Below are 13,697 nucleotides of genomic sequence, written 5' to 3' on the forward strand. Positions count from 1 at the left end.
TTACAAACTATTTATCGCAATAGTAAGCGATATCGGTTTGTGCTACAATGTAATAAAGCAGTACTTACTGGCGCGGGAATCAACTGTAAGTTTCGCAATAAATTGACGAAAAAAATTGAAACAGATATACCATATACCTTCAATGTGAATAACTCTATTCGTTCAAACCATACCCTTGCCGCGGCAACGACATCCGGCATCCGAAAGGTCTCTAGTATTACTTCAACACCGTTGAAGCAACACGAGCGTGAAACAGATGAACCTAAACGTGCGTACCGAAATCGAATTAAATTAAATTAACGTACCGCCCGGCTAGTTAATCTAGGTTACTGTTCTCGCAACTAATGCCGTCTTCGAAAGATCGCTGCCGCTCTCAGTGCTCAGTCGGAAGACAGCAACGACGCCACGCTCAACAGGTGCAGACGCAAAAGTGCAAAATATTGATTGGCGGGACGCATCATCAGTAGGGTAATAAAAATAAATAAAAAAAAAACAAAATTCGGTCGCGCCAGACGAAGATAGCATTAAGTAGAACAGCTTACACGGAAGAGAGCCTAGACACGTAGCGATAAGAGCGAAATCCGTTAGATTACCGGTCTGGCAATCCTCAAATCAGTAGCATATCTGCACTCACTCCTCGTGGCTGTTGCGGTAGATTTTAATGTAGACGCTGGGGCGCATGCCAACAGAGGTCTTCTTCGGGTCTCGTTTTTTTTATATAACATTACACTGCGACTGCAGTCCCGTGCCGGATAATTACCGTGTAACCGTGTGAAAAACGCATCGTAACGCATCCATTCAGTCTCGGTGCAGATTCGTATTCAAACGTGCAGAGGGTCTCTCCGATTGCACAGTGATGGATGGTAAGTGTTCCAGCTGGTGCATCGTAAAGTGTACGAAACAGAAAAGGATTTATTGAATATCGGTTTTAAACTTGTTCGTGTTTCTCTAGATACAACAGTGAGCTGGTTTGGCTGGATGCATAATTTATCGCTACCGCTGGCGATAATATTCATACTGCCCTGGCTGTACGTGCTATTGATTTTATCCTCCGTCCCGTACTTGCATCTATGCAATTGGTACCGGTAAGTGTGGGGCTAATCGATGGATGCTACATTTCACGTGAAGTGCAATACAGATTTGTCTTCCTCGCATCCTCAGTGCGCGATGGCCATCGCAATGCAGTGACGATGAGTTTTGGGATTCTGCTCGCCGGCTGATGGCTTCCATTTGGAACCTTCATAGTAAACTGTTTCACGGTATGCACTTAATATATCTTAATTATTTGTAATAAAATGACTCAATCGCGCTTATGACACTCCTCTTATCTTTACCAGGATACGAAGTGACGGGGCTTGAGCATCTACCGCAGGATGGTTCTGCCTTGATCATCTATTATCATGGTGCTCTGCCGATCGACATGTACTATCTGACGGCAGAGACAATGCTGAGGCGCAATCGGCTCATCCACACGGTTGGAGATCGCTTTCTAGACATGATACCTGGCTGGCGGCTCGTTTCGAGAATCATGAAGGTCACTGCCGGTTCGGTGCAATCCTGCGTGGAAACGTTGCGTGCTGGAGAGCTGCTTTCGATCGCACCCGGAGGTGTATACGAGGCTCAATTCGGCGATAATGGGTACGAGGTGCTCTGGAAAAAACGAACCGGATTCGCTCGCGTTGCACTGGAGGCAAAAGTGGTAAGCTTACGTTTGATTCTGTGATGTCAACCATCGTAGTACAATTCTTATCAGAACTCTTATCTTTAGCCAATTATTCCTATGATCACCGTCAACATTCGAGAATGCTTTCGAACTATGTCGTTAGGGAAGTGGTTGTTCATCCGCATCTACGATGTGCTGAAGGTACCCATTCTTCCGATCTACGGAGGTTTCCCGGTAAAATTACGAACGGTATTGGGCGATCCCATTCCACATGACGAATCATTGTCACCGGAGGCGCTGCAAGAGATGGTGGCACTGGCCATCGGTAGGCTGATCAAAGAGCACCAGCGCGTGCCAGGCGACATACTGCAGGCGATCGGAGATAGATTTGATTCGGTGCAGTCCTTTAGGAAGGGTTAAAACGTGTGTTTGTGATAATCATAGATAACAGAATATCGCTATCTGTGAGGTGTTGTTCCGACAACGGATATTCAGTGTACGAATATTACAAATACTTTCCCAAGCATAAGGTTCGGCAAACAATAACGATACGGTTGAAGAAACACGTTATATAGGAAGTTATATAATAAATTTAAAGATACGAAGAATATAGCATATTTTGGCAAAACATTGTTAGAAAGCGTGTAATTATTTTTTTTATTGTGCACATGTATTTCGAATTCGCTGTAGTTTCTGCAGTAACAGTGGCCAACGCATAATCATGTGAAAAATTACGAGCGACGGTTGGATGGACGATTTGAGATTTGTTGAGCCCTAAGGCACACATAAGACAGTAAGCACAACTCAACATTCATATCCTGTTGCCTCCCCACTCCTACCGGTTAAAACACATGTGAAATTTTGCTTTCTAGACAAAAAGAAAGTCGTTCCAGCATCCTGAGATGAGCGGCGATGAACAATCGATATATTTTGATAATTCTTTTAGTATGGTGTACACAAATAGCCCAAAAAAAGGTGGGAAAAAAGCTAGCGAGGGAAAGTTCTGTGAATAAATTACTTTTTTGGCTTTCTATTTAAAAAAATGTGTTTTTTACGTCAAAAAAAAAACAGCGGATTTAAGGTTATACACCTGCAAGTGTATAACGGCTGAAGGACTTGCTATCCGTTCGACTTTGGACAACGAAGTGGTGTCCAACGCATTTTAGAGTGTCCGGCAAAGGTACATGAGACAACCCCACTACCGGCTCCATTCTCTCAGTTAGTATCTGGTTGTTAGCGGACAAGGTCGAAACTGTAGAATGTGTAAATGTATCAGGAAGGGAAAGAAGTACATTTTTCAATTCTACTTTTAGACACCATTGAATAATGGTAAAAAAAAACATTTGGATTGGTATATTCGTAATATTTAAGATGCGTTTCATTCGATGTTCCGATAACGTCCATTTTGAATCGCATGGATATTTGGAACTTTTTCATTAACATCAAATTTTACAAGTAGTGTAATTATTTTCAACCATCAGAATACATTTATGGAAAACATTGTGTCACTGATTTATTATTGCGCGGATGGAATTCAAACACGCTTTAGTGTCGCTTGGGCCCCTATGCGAGTTCCAGCTCCATTTATTTGATCCGGTAAGTACAGCACAACATCCTTATTGCGTCCTTATTTCAAGACGGAAGAGGAAATTGACGAGGACAATTTGCAAACGGTCGAAATTCCAGATGATATGAAAAGTAAAATTGAAACGCTCTACAATAAAGCTGAGCTCTAGTTCTGAGTAGATAATGTTACCCAAATTATCTGCGCGTCAATCGGACCATATGTCCATTGGTGATTTTCATCGTGAGCGCAATTTTCATGTTTAAATCCTTCATCTGCAGGTCAGTCTCTACGCGGTAGGCTGCCAACATTTTGATAAGCATTATTTTCATCGAAATCGACGCGTATCGTAAACCGATGCAGTTTCTCGACCCAGCACTGAATGGTAAAAACGCAAAGCGATTGTAATCATTCGTGCTAAACCGTTCTGGGCGGAATTGGTCGGCATCGGCTCCCCAATAGGTGGGATTGCGGTGAATATTGTAAACGTCGATACCAACATCAATACCCGCTGGCAGTATATATTTGCCCAAAGCGATTTCTTGAGTAGTCTTGCGGCCAAAGACAGGTGCTATTGGAAGTAGTCGTAGGGACTCCTTTACTACCATTTCAAGGTAAACGAGCTCTTGAAGATTCTCATAACGAATGTCCTTCAAGTCATCTCCAAAATGTTGTCGAATCTCGGCTACAACTTTTTCTTGTACGTCCTGATGCATGGCGAGTAGAAGCAACGCGTTAGCCACGGTCGAAGCACTTGTTTCAGTGCCCGCAAAGATGATGCCGACGATTTCGGTTTCGATCACTTCCAAATTCGCACGCCCATTCTTTCGGATCGTACTGTATAGCTGCTCCACCAGACTGTTGAAGGATAGTTGCTGCGTGGACTTGATACCATCGTGGCCTTCGGATGATGATTTTCGTAGTAAGATTTCCTTTGCTGGACGACGGAATTCTTTCAATGCTTTCTTTTCTGTCCGATACACGGACGTCCAACGATAGAGCCAATCAGCATGAAGGAAGAAGTTAACCGTGCGAACTGTAACAAGTTCAAATAACCTAGAGAATACATGAATGATTTCAGAAACTGGTTTTTGATTAATTTTCATCCTTCTGAAGAACTTACTCCTCCAAAACCTCCAAGTAACTGCAAGATGAGGCCTCCTGGTAGTGCATATCGGTGCCAAAGCTAGTAGCTGATAGAAGTGTAGTGATTAAAAACTCCTTGAATAAGCACACTCTTTGTATACACCCAGCATCACTTAACTTACCGCAAACCATATCCAGAGTGCAACGTGCCGTGAAACGGTAGATATCGAATGCTTCACGTTTGTCCACTTTTGCATCCAGATTTCGGATCATTATGTTCACCTTCTGTTCGAACAATGGCACGAAGCTTTGCAAAATGGACAGATTGAAGCTGGGCTGAATTAGTTTCCGGTGCAATCGCCACTGTTGTACCGGCAGAGAGAAGATACCGTCCATCAATGTGAACCGATAGACGCTTGCCTTTTCCAACGTGGCCGGAGATGAAAGAATAGTCCGCGCGTTTTCGGCATCGCTCACAAAAACCACCGGTTTCGGACCGACCCAAACACAGTATGGGGAACCGTAAGTGCGGAACAGATCGAGTAACAGCCGGAAGTATTTCGACGTGTCTGTGCCCGGCAGTACATATATCGAGCCAATCAACGGAAAGGCCGCTGGCCCGGGTAGTTGGCCCAACAACTGCCATGTGCGCCGATTGCGCCAGGCGTGGTAGCAATAGATGGTGAACAGAAACAATAAACACTGCACGATCGTATGAAACATTACGAACGACGGTTGGTTGAACGATTTGAGATTAGCTAAGCTCCAAGGGTCACGCAAGATATTTAGCACAATACAACAGGATATGAATGAACTTAAGGCTTAAACACTTGCTATCCGTTCGACTTTCGACAACGAAGTGGTGTTCAACGCATTTTTTAGGGTTTCCGGTAAAGGTACATGGCACAACCCCTCCTATCGTCACCCTTCTCTTTATTAGCGACTTTTGTTTTGGCGGGCAAGGTCGAAACAGTATTAGGACGGGACAAGTGTTCGTTTTTGAGCTGTGTTGTTGGGTTCTATTTTGAACATAGCAAAAAATAACAATTGGGTAAGTGTAATCATATTAAGAGGACCTTATCTTTACGCAATGTTCCGATAGGGTCAATCATACGTAGATCAACGCTAACATATTTAAACACCGCTAAACTCAGCGCTAAGCCGTTGTTATATTATTTCTCAAGCATGAACGAGGCTAGTGCAAAGTACAACAAAATCTTTGTTGGAAAACGTGTAACTGATTAAAATTGTGCGCGTGGAATTCAAATAGTGCTGCATGGGCCATTTGCGGCAACGAGTGACAGTTCCGAGGCGCACGTGGAGTTATTCAAAACAAAATTCTCAAGCAACAAGCACAAGAAATTCAAGAATAGTTCTTACCTTTCAAAGGTATGCTGGTTTTCTAAATACATTTACAGCCTACACAATGAGTGAATTAGAAGAAATTGTGCCATTTCTGTCGAAAACCGCACGCTTAGATTTGAAGGCGGTGGCCCTTTCGGTTGTTCTAGGTAAGCCGGACCTTGTTTATGTTCTTTTCCTTACTAACCGCTCGATGATTTCGTAGGACTCACCGGTTCTGTAGATGGCATCAAGTTGCTTCTTCAACAAGAAGTAATTCTCAGCAACGTACTTGATCTGGCGGATGACGAATCGGAGCCTATCGCCAAAGATGCTGTCCTCTGTTTTGTAAACATTAGCGCTGAAGAGAAAGGTGCTCAAGCAATCGTAGATAAGGTATGGCCAGATTCTTGCCCCACTTTCACCATGCTGCTGTTAATTGATGCGATATAAATCCTTCTACAGCTATCGTCAAGGTTAGTGCCAACGGCTTTCCGGGCCATACTGGACGATAATTCCAAGCTAGCCGATCCGTGGTGTATGGTACTGTGCAACATATCTCGTCCGGAATCATTGGTTGAAACGGTGGTAAAAGAGCTGATGGCGATTGAATTTTCTATAGAAAAACTCACAACATGCTTCACACGAGTAAACTACAACAAGCACAAGGGACATCTCAACTATCTAGGACCACTGTTTAGCAATATTTCACAGTGTGCGGTTGGCCGAGAGGTGTTTTGTAACAAAACGACTGGATTGTTGCGTCGAATTTTCCCATTTGTACACCATGAGGCCAGTATCGTACGACGTGGGGGTGCAGTTGGCCTGCTAAAGAACATTTGTTTCGATTCGACCGTCCACGAGTGGCTGCTGAGCGAGGAAATGGATGTCCTACCGTTCATCTTGTTACCACTAGCCGGACCAGAGGAGTTTGATGACGAGACAAATGATAAACTACCGATGGAACTGCAGTACTTGGGGCCGGATAAGAAGCGAGAGGAAGATCCCGATATACGCAAGATGCTGGTGGAATCGTTGGCGCAGCTATGTGCAACCCGTAAAGCCAGAGTGTATCTGAGAGAACGAGGCACATACGAGATTTTGCGTGAGCTACACAAGTACGAGTGCAGTGACCTGGGCGATAAATCCGTTCTAGCCGCGGTCGAAAATGTAGTCGATATTTTAATTCGGTAAGTGCAGTACGACGAAGCATTAGACATGTACACGTGCAATATCCTCATTCTGGTTATTATTTCAGGACGGAAGAGGAAATTGGCGAGGATAATCTGAAGGCACTTGAAATTCCAGATGATGTAAAAAGTAAAATTGAAACGCTCGACAACAAAGCTGAGCTCTAGATCAATAAAATGTTACCCAAATTATCTGCGCGTTAATCGGACCATATGTCCATTGGTGATTTTCAACGTGAACGCAATTTTCATGTTTAAATCCTTCAACTGCAGGTCGGTCTCCACGCGGTAGGTAGCCAAAATTTTAGTAAGCATTGTTTTCATGGAAAGCATGGAGTATCGCAAACCGATGCAGTTTCTCGACCCAGCACTGAATGGTAAAAACGCAAAGCGATTGTAATCATTCGTGCTAAACCGTTCTGGGCGGAATTGGTCGGCATCGGCCCCCCAATAGGTGGGATTGCGGTGAATGTTGTAAACGTCGATGGCAACATCAACACCCGCGGGCAATAAGTGTTTGCCTACGGCGATTTCCTGAGATGTATTGCGCCCAAGGATCGAAGCGACCGGTAGTAATCGAAGAGATTCTTTAACTACCATTTCAAGGTAAACGAGTTTTTGGAGTATCTCGTAACGAATGTTTTCCTCATCGTCTCCAAAATGTTGTCGAATCTCGGCTACAACTTTTTCTTGTACGTCTTGATGCATGGCGAGTAGAAGCAACGTGTTGGCCACGGTCGATGCACTTGTTTCGGTGCCCGCAAAGATTACACTGTTGATTTCGTTTTCGATCACTTCCAGATTCGCACGTCCAATCCTTCTGAACGTACTGTATAGCTGCTCCACCAGACTGTTGAAGGATAGTTGCTGCGTTGACTTGATATCATCGTGGTCTTCGGATGACGATTTCCGTAGTAAAATTTCCTTTGCAGGACGACGGAATTCTTTCAATGCTTTCTTTTCTGTCCGATACACGGACGTCCAACGATAGAGCCAATCAGCATGAAGGAAGAAGTTAACCGTGCGAACTGTAACAAGTTCAAATAGTCTAGAGAATACATGAATGATTTCAGAAACTGGTTTTTGATTGATTTTCATCCTTCTAAAGAACTTACTCCTCCAAAACCTCCAAGTAACTGCAAGATGAGGCCTCCTGGTAGTGCATATCGGTGCCAAAGCTAGTAGCTGATAGAAGTGTAGTGATTAAAAACTCCTTGAAACAGAACACTCTTTGTATAAACCCAGCATCACTTAACTTACCGCAAACCATATCCAGAGTGCAACGTGCCGTGAAACGGTAGATATCGAATGCTTCACGTTTGTCCACTTTTGCACCCAGATTTCGGATCATTATGTTCACCTTCTGATCGAACAATGGCACGAAGCTTTGCAAAATGGACAGATTGAAGCTGGGCTGAATTAGTTTCCGGTGCAATCGCCACTGTTGTACCGGCAGGGAGAATATGCCGCGCAACGGCGAGAAGGAGTAGAAGCTTGCCTTTTCCAATGTGGCCGGAGATGAAAGAATGGTCCGCGCGTTTTCGGCATCGCTCACAAAAACTATGGGTTTCGGTCCGAGCCAAACACAGTATGGGGAACCGTATGTGCGGAACAGATCGAGTAACTCCCGGAAATAAAGGGATGTATCAGTACCAGGCCAGATATACATCGAACCGATCAAAGGAATAGTCACTGGCCCGGGTAACAGGCCCAACAACTGCCATGTGCGCCGATTGCGCCAGGCGTGGTAGCAATAGATGGCGAACAGAAACAATAGACACTGCACAAACGCGTGAATCATTTTGGCGACCGCTGGGCGAAGGATTTGAGTTTTTATTTCTTGCCTGACCCGGCGTTGCACATTACCAAGAGTAGCAATTAAGGCAGGGAAACAATAGCTGTTTCGGAATTGACGTATCATTGCGCTGCATTTATTTAATGGAAGTACCGATTAGCAGTGGATTAATTACCCAAAGAGCAACCATGCACTTTCAAGAGTACGTACAACGTAGGTTACAATAGCTCCTTGATCTGCCTCCAAAGATCGTCACAATGAACTGCTGCATACAGCAACTTTGCAGGTCATTGTAACGTACTTAGCCATGCAGATTGACCTCTTGTCGGAGGTTAATTAGCCTTCGCCGTTAAAGTTTAATGTATTTTGCCGGTAATTTTTAATTTGTTTATTTTATTTTATACCATTGCTGGATGAGCACATCATCATCAACCTCGATTCCTCTCGAGTTGCCGTGTCCTTGCAGCACCTTCCGGTGTGACCGGATGTCTGGGCTGTTTAGGCGGTTGTACCACAGGATGCCGACGGATTCCCGGTGGTCTTAAGGTATTGATCAATACCTATCATATTCCCGTTGGGGTTTTTCCACAGGGCGATGGGTCATCAGTCATATCGAGTTTTCCTTCCGAGTTAATGATTTTTTACAATTTTCCGCAAAAAATCCGATTTACCGTTAGCCAAATTTTCGAAAACATCTTTTGACAACCTTTTGACAACGTCTTTTGACAACCTAGAGGTTGTCAAAGTTAGCCTCTCTGTCTAACTATGTGCTCTCTCTTTCTCGCCACGTCTCGACTATCTCACTTTGCGACGATACCACTCTCTCACTCATTTCGTGAAAAGTGTTTGAGAGCAAAGGACATGGAAGAGGCGTTTGGCCCGATTTTGGTTTGGTCGAACGGAAGTCGCTCGAAATAGAAGTTTGTCCGCATCGTCGTCGTCCTTGCTGTGTTTGCCGTGCGTGCGCGCTTGCGTCCCATCCGTGCCGGGTTCCGAGCGTCTTTCCCCCCCCGGAGCTTTGTTAGACGAGGAGAGCGAATCCAAAGCAAAACAAAGCACCGATCTCCCCCGCCTCCTCGCCATCCATCGAGTGTTTGTTGTCCTTGCTGTCCTGCCGTGCATCCAGAAATCCGAAGGTCAACGGCGATTCGCAGAAGCCCGCAAAAGAAGCGCTCGTCTCGGAAGAAGAGACCCCAAACCACATCATCAATCGTCATTACCAGCAGCAGCAGCACAAAGTGAAACCAACATAAAATCGATTTCATAACAAACGTAAACACAACGGCCAGACGCAAAGAACACGGAGCAGAATCATCGATTGAATTCACACTCCGCCTGGTACGAATTGTGCGTGTGTGCTACGCCAGCGACCGTGTTTCCGAACGATGGATTTGGACGGTGGTACGTGAGACACGAATTCCGCGGCCGCCCTTCACCCCCCCGCCTTCCTTACAGCAGCGCCTGAGGCTGGGCTGTCTCCGTTTCCGTTCTTCCCGGCCGACGACCGAAAATCGTGGGGCCGACAATATCGTTGCTCTTCCGCGCCCGCAACATCGTAGTAGCAGCAGCAGTAGCAGCAGCAGTAGTAGTGTGTGCTGCGGTACGATCAAAGGAAAGCAAGAAAAGTGAAATGAACAGAACGCGAACGGGAACGGGAAGTAGTAGTAGGCATATGCACGCACCACCGTCTGGTTTGACATAATCGCTGCGGCGCGACCCTGAAAGCTGCTCGGGGTGCGCTTCGTGTAGAGTTAAGTAATTTTAACGTTCCCGCGAACGCGCGTTCCGCGGGTCAATCCGTGTCGCGGTACGATTGCGTGCGTGAAAAGTGAAAGTGCTAATAGTGCGTGTGTGTGTGGGGCCAAGTGCGCGTTGTTGGCCCGGTGCCAGCTGATCTGAAGGAAGAGAGAGAGAGAGAGTGGGAGGGCAGGGCAAACGAAACGACCGCCAAAAATACCGCCGCGCAAATGAAGAAGGTAATGATCCCTTCGTTGGATATGAAAAAGAGCATTTCCGTGAAGGTAGATAGTGATCTGACATTGCTGCTGTCCAGTGGAGTGTACGAAATCAAGAAGATGGAGCCCCGCCGGCGGCTCCGACCGATCGCCATCGTCTGCCTGTTTCTCACCATCGCCGGCATCATCGGATTTGGCTACTTCTGTCCGGATCAGGTAGGTGCTCCCGGGGCTCACCACACTCCCATGGTTGAATTCCTAATGTCTCTTATCGGTGTGAACGATCCTTATCGGTCCGAATCCACTACTGACGCCACTACATCACTGACCTGATTTCCTTCCTGCCACGGCGTTTTATCAAACATCGCAGCAATCCGCTGGCCCGCTAACGTTGCACCATCGTCGTCCGGTTGCTTTGTTAGTAGCACGGGAATTAAAATGTGAATTTGTAATCCCCGGCTGGAGTGGAGTAGGTCCCAAAAGGCCGGGGGGAAAACAATCAACGCGGCATTCCGCGGCATACTATACCCCGCACAAATGAGCTCGCTGACGACCACAATCACTTAAATTGAGAAACTTTTCTCAGGAATGATGCCCCATGAAAACCGAGCCACAGGAAGCGGAATTGCGTTTGCAATTGGTTTTGATGGTTGGCTGTGGTTGTGTGGTGGTCGAGGCGTAGATTTCGATGCTTGAGCAGGGTTTAAACCGCACGCACTGCAGTACAACCGTCTCCCATCCCCTGACATCCTCCCGAAATTTCTAGTCCCGGCATTTAAGGGGGCGCCCACGAAGTTCAAGATGGTTGGACTGACTTCTTGAACCCCGAGAGCCCGGTTGGTTTGATGCGGTTACTGGCTTCTCGGTCGGTCGGTCGGTCGGTTGGTCTGTCGGCCGGCTGTCGAAACCGAAACGAACGATTGCGCGTGGTTGATGTGGTGGAAGGAAAAATGGCCAACATTCCCATGGCCCGGGGCGGCCCTACGAAACACATTTGTTTCTGCGAGGACCTTCCGCATCCGCTGGAGCGAACGACGGTAATGAGCGATCTCTGCAGCAGTAGTAGGCCCTGCCAAACATTCTAGATTGATGGTTGCTTTGATTTTGCGCGCCAACGGGCAAAGAAGGCAGTGGTGTTGCGGCGTCCGGTTCCTCGAGATTCCAAGGACATTCCATGGGTTGCTTTTGCGTTTTTTTTTGTCGGAAATCTGTTTTTTTTTCTTTTCGGGTCCACTCAAGGGCATTCAGGGCGTTCTGGCGCCGGACGCGCGGTAACCACATGGTCTCTCGACCGCACGGTGGTCCCTCGCTCGCTGCCTAAGCTCTCGGACTCGGCAGAGCAACGGAGTGATCCATCCTTTTGCGGTGTGAATGGGATGGCGGGAGGCATTCAATCATGCCATGCTGCCATCAGCAGCAACTGGCGCATCCCCTGGCGGGGCCCCTGGTGTTGAGTAAGGCAGAGAGGTCGAAGGATTGTGATCTCATTTGTTGGCCATCTTTCGCTTGGTTGAGTTGGGCGACCGATTCCCACGCCATTAGCAGGCAGCCCCTCCTCTTTCGAGTGGAGAGATGGGGGTGAAATGTCTCATAAAACCATCACCGAAGCTAACAACATCGTAACACATGTTCCGTTTGGTGTGGTTTAGTTTGGTGTGGCGTAGAATGGGCCTTTCCCAAGACGCAATCGCTCCCTTTGTGGTAGTGACCGAGTATGCGGTGGTGATGGTGATGGTCTGTTGTTGGCGTTGGCGCTGATGTGCCCATATCAATCATCATTTCGCATGGTTAAACCATTGCGAGGAGCATAGTTCCCGCGATAATCCGTCCTAATGTTGTGTCGCGACAGTTAGACGGATCTGCCGGGCCCGAACGCCTGCGTCCAACTATCCATTTTAATTTTCGATAAACTTTTTACGACGACACTTGCCACGATGTGACAACAGCGCACATCTGCTGAGCGCGCGGTCCCTTTGAACGGCGGGGTCCTTGGGGTTAGTGTGCGAGACCGACCTATACCGATCCCGGTCGATCATGGTCGAGTTCCGCTTCGAGACTTTGAAGTAGCCGTGACGACGAGCTAAGCCATCCGGAGAAGGGACTGATTAATATTCCTTCATCATCCGCACCCGGCGCATTAAAGACTGTTGATATACTTTTACGAAACTGCCACTCTGCCACTTGTCCCAGGGACGTGTTGCTAGCGTCCAGCATGGATCCAATTGGTTTGCAAAACCAACGGCCCTGGCCAACAGATTTTGTGGAGTGATTTGGCATGCAAAGAAGCTGTCCCAAGAGGCGCTACATATATCAAGCTGGTATGTAGCTCGTAGCATCTGTTGCCTTCGTGGCTTGGAAGAGACGAATCTCTCCGAATTTACGATGCAACCATCTTTACGTGTCTCCGACACTAAAATTGTGTGTCTGACTGCCCGCTCGTGTGCGCGCGAGCTTATCTGGCCAGTCTCTGGGAACTTCGTTTCATTTTTATGCAAAAATAATCTTTTTTCCATATGTTTGGCGCTGATCTACGACGAATCTGCAAACCGAAAGGAACGCGCCAATCTTGGAACGTAAATTAAAAACCAAAACATTGGTGATAACATTTGTGTTTCCGTTTCCGTTCATTGATTATCATTTAACTAACCTTCAGACTAGACGGGGACTTCCCTCTTCGCTCTCGAAAAGGAAAGGTGATAACCTATTCCGCTACTGTCGAGTTGAGGTCTCTGTGGGATTAGGATTATCAAAATTCGCATGTGATCCAATGAGCGGCAAGGCGTCTCAAAACGCCAGAGAAAGGTTGCTATCTGCTTGGTGGAAGCCTTTCACTCCTTATCAGCCAACAACCGGCTGTAAAGGTGACGGAACGCGCCATCGTCCGTTGATCATACCAGAGAACCGGACAGAACCGGAAGAATGGAAGCGTTCCCTTGGAATTGGAGCGGCAAACAATATGCAGTAGCGCAGGTCGTCGACGAGCCGCGAGATTAAGCGATCCGCGCACGATAAGCAAAGCGATGAAGAAAACTTATCTTGGGTCAATGTTTGGTCAGCGGTCACCTCCCGTATTTCCTACGCCGCCACACACATGGTTCAAAAT

At 46.7% G+C, this 13,697-nt stretch overlaps 6 protein-coding genes across 6 annotated transcripts in view; 4 read left to right on the top strand and 2 right to left on the bottom strand.

Moving 5' to 3' along the window:
- The window catches only part of LOC125951012 (transmembrane protein 68-like), a 2,214-nt gene extending 2,089 nt beyond the window's left edge, over positions 1-125 (top strand). Inside the window, exon 6 of the mRNA XM_049679497.1 lies at positions 1-125. This exon is cut by the window's left edge and continues 438 nt beyond it. The gene's annotated coding sequence lies outside the window, so the exon portion shown is untranslated.
- A 621-nt stretch (positions 126-746) lies between these two features.
- On the top strand, positions 747-2,221 carry LOC125951015 (transmembrane protein 68-like). The gene is made up of 5 exons (XM_049679501.1): positions 747-863; positions 953-1,085; positions 1,162-1,259; positions 1,338-1,699; positions 1,769-2,221. Exons 1-5 carry the CDS (start codon positions 857-859, stop codon positions 2,081-2,083), a joined length of 915 nt encoding a protein of 304 aa, XP_049535458.1. The 5' UTR covers positions 747-856; the 3' UTR covers positions 2,084-2,221.
- A 1,203-nt stretch (positions 2,222-3,424) lies between these two features.
- On the bottom strand, positions 3,425-4,709 carry LOC125951721 (cytochrome P450 4g15-like). The gene is made up of 2 exons (XM_049680716.1): positions 4,496-4,709; positions 3,425-4,263 (listed from the first exon to the last, which is right to left on the bottom strand). Exons 1-2 carry the CDS (start codon positions 4,707-4,709, stop codon positions 3,425-3,427), a joined length of 1,053 nt encoding a protein of 350 aa, XP_049536673.1.
- A 934-nt stretch (positions 4,710-5,643) lies between these two features.
- On the top strand, positions 5,644-7,030 carry LOC125951010 (protein HGH1 homolog). The gene is made up of 4 exons (XM_049679494.1): positions 5,644-5,824; positions 5,881-6,050; positions 6,120-6,844; positions 6,913-7,030. Exons 1-4 carry the CDS (start codon positions 5,740-5,742, stop codon positions 7,010-7,012), a joined length of 1,080 nt encoding a protein of 359 aa, XP_049535451.1. The 5' UTR covers positions 5,644-5,739; the 3' UTR covers positions 7,013-7,030.
- A 3-nt stretch (positions 7,031-7,033) lies between these two features.
- On the bottom strand, positions 7,034-9,334 carry LOC125951724 (cytochrome P450 4g15-like). The gene is made up of 3 exons (XM_049680724.1): positions 9,311-9,334; positions 8,105-8,342; positions 7,034-7,806 (listed from the first exon to the last, which is right to left on the bottom strand). Exons 1-3 carry the CDS (start codon positions 9,332-9,334, stop codon positions 7,034-7,036), a joined length of 1,035 nt encoding a protein of 344 aa, XP_049536681.1.
- A 152-nt stretch (positions 9,335-9,486) lies between these two features.
- The window catches only part of LOC125950999 (heparan-sulfate 6-O-sulfotransferase 2), a 61,988-nt gene continuing 57,777 nt past the window's right edge, over positions 9,487-13,697 (top strand). The window contains exon 1 of the mRNA XM_049679475.1: positions 9,487-10,810. Within this exon, the coding sequence (XP_049535432.1) occupies positions 10,607-10,810 (204 nt within the window). The 5' untranslated portion in view covers positions 9,487-10,606. The remainder of the gene's footprint in view (positions 10,811-13,697) is intronic.

Source organism: Anopheles darlingi, chromosome 2, assembly GCF_943734745.1.
Source record: "Anopheles darlingi chromosome 2, idAnoDarlMG_H_01, whole genome shotgun sequence".
NCBI classification, from domain to species: domain Eukaryota; kingdom Metazoa; phylum Arthropoda; class Insecta; order Diptera; family Culicidae; genus Anopheles; species Anopheles darlingi.

Bases quoted from the DNA above. Each gene is read 5' to 3' on its own strand.
- LOC125951721 (XM_049680716.1), bottom strand. From the start codon at position 4,709: ATGGACGGTATCTTCTCTCTGCCGGTACAACAGTGGCGATTGCACCGG. The intron at 4,264-4,495 runs GTAAGTTAAGTG...AACTTGTTACAG, and splicing joins CACTCTGGATATGGTTTGCG to TTCGCACGGTTAACTTCTTC.
- LOC125951724 (XM_049680724.1), bottom strand. From the start codon at position 9,334: ATGTTTTCGAAAATTTGGCTAACG. The intron at 8,343-9,310 runs GTAAATCGGATT...ACATTGGAAAAG, and splicing joins TTTCGAAAATTTGGCTAACG to GCAAGCTTCTACTCCTTCTC. The intron at 7,807-8,104 runs GTAAGTTAAGTG...TGTATCGGACAG, and splicing joins CACTCTGGATATGGTTTGCG to AAAAGAAAGCATTGAAAGAA.
- LOC125951015 (XM_049679501.1), top strand. The intron at 1,086-1,161 runs GTAAGTGTGGGG...TCGCATCCTCAG, and splicing joins CATCTATGCAATTGGTACCG to TGCGCGATGGCCATCGCAAT. The intron at 1,260-1,337 runs GTATGCACTTAA...TATCTTTACCAG, and splicing joins TCATAGTAAACTGTTTCACG to GATACGAAGTGACGGGGCTT.
- LOC125951010 (XM_049679494.1), top strand. From the start codon at position 5,740: ATGAGTGAATTAGAAGAAATTGTGCCATTTCTGTCGAAAACCGCACGC. The intron at 5,825-5,880 runs GTAAGCCGGACC...ATGATTTCGTAG, and splicing joins GGCCCTTTCGGTTGTTCTAG to GACTCACCGGTTCTGTAGAT. The intron at 6,051-6,119 runs GTATGGCCAGAT...ATCCTTCTACAG, and splicing joins CTCAAGCAATCGTAGATAAG to CTATCGTCAAGGTTAGTGCC.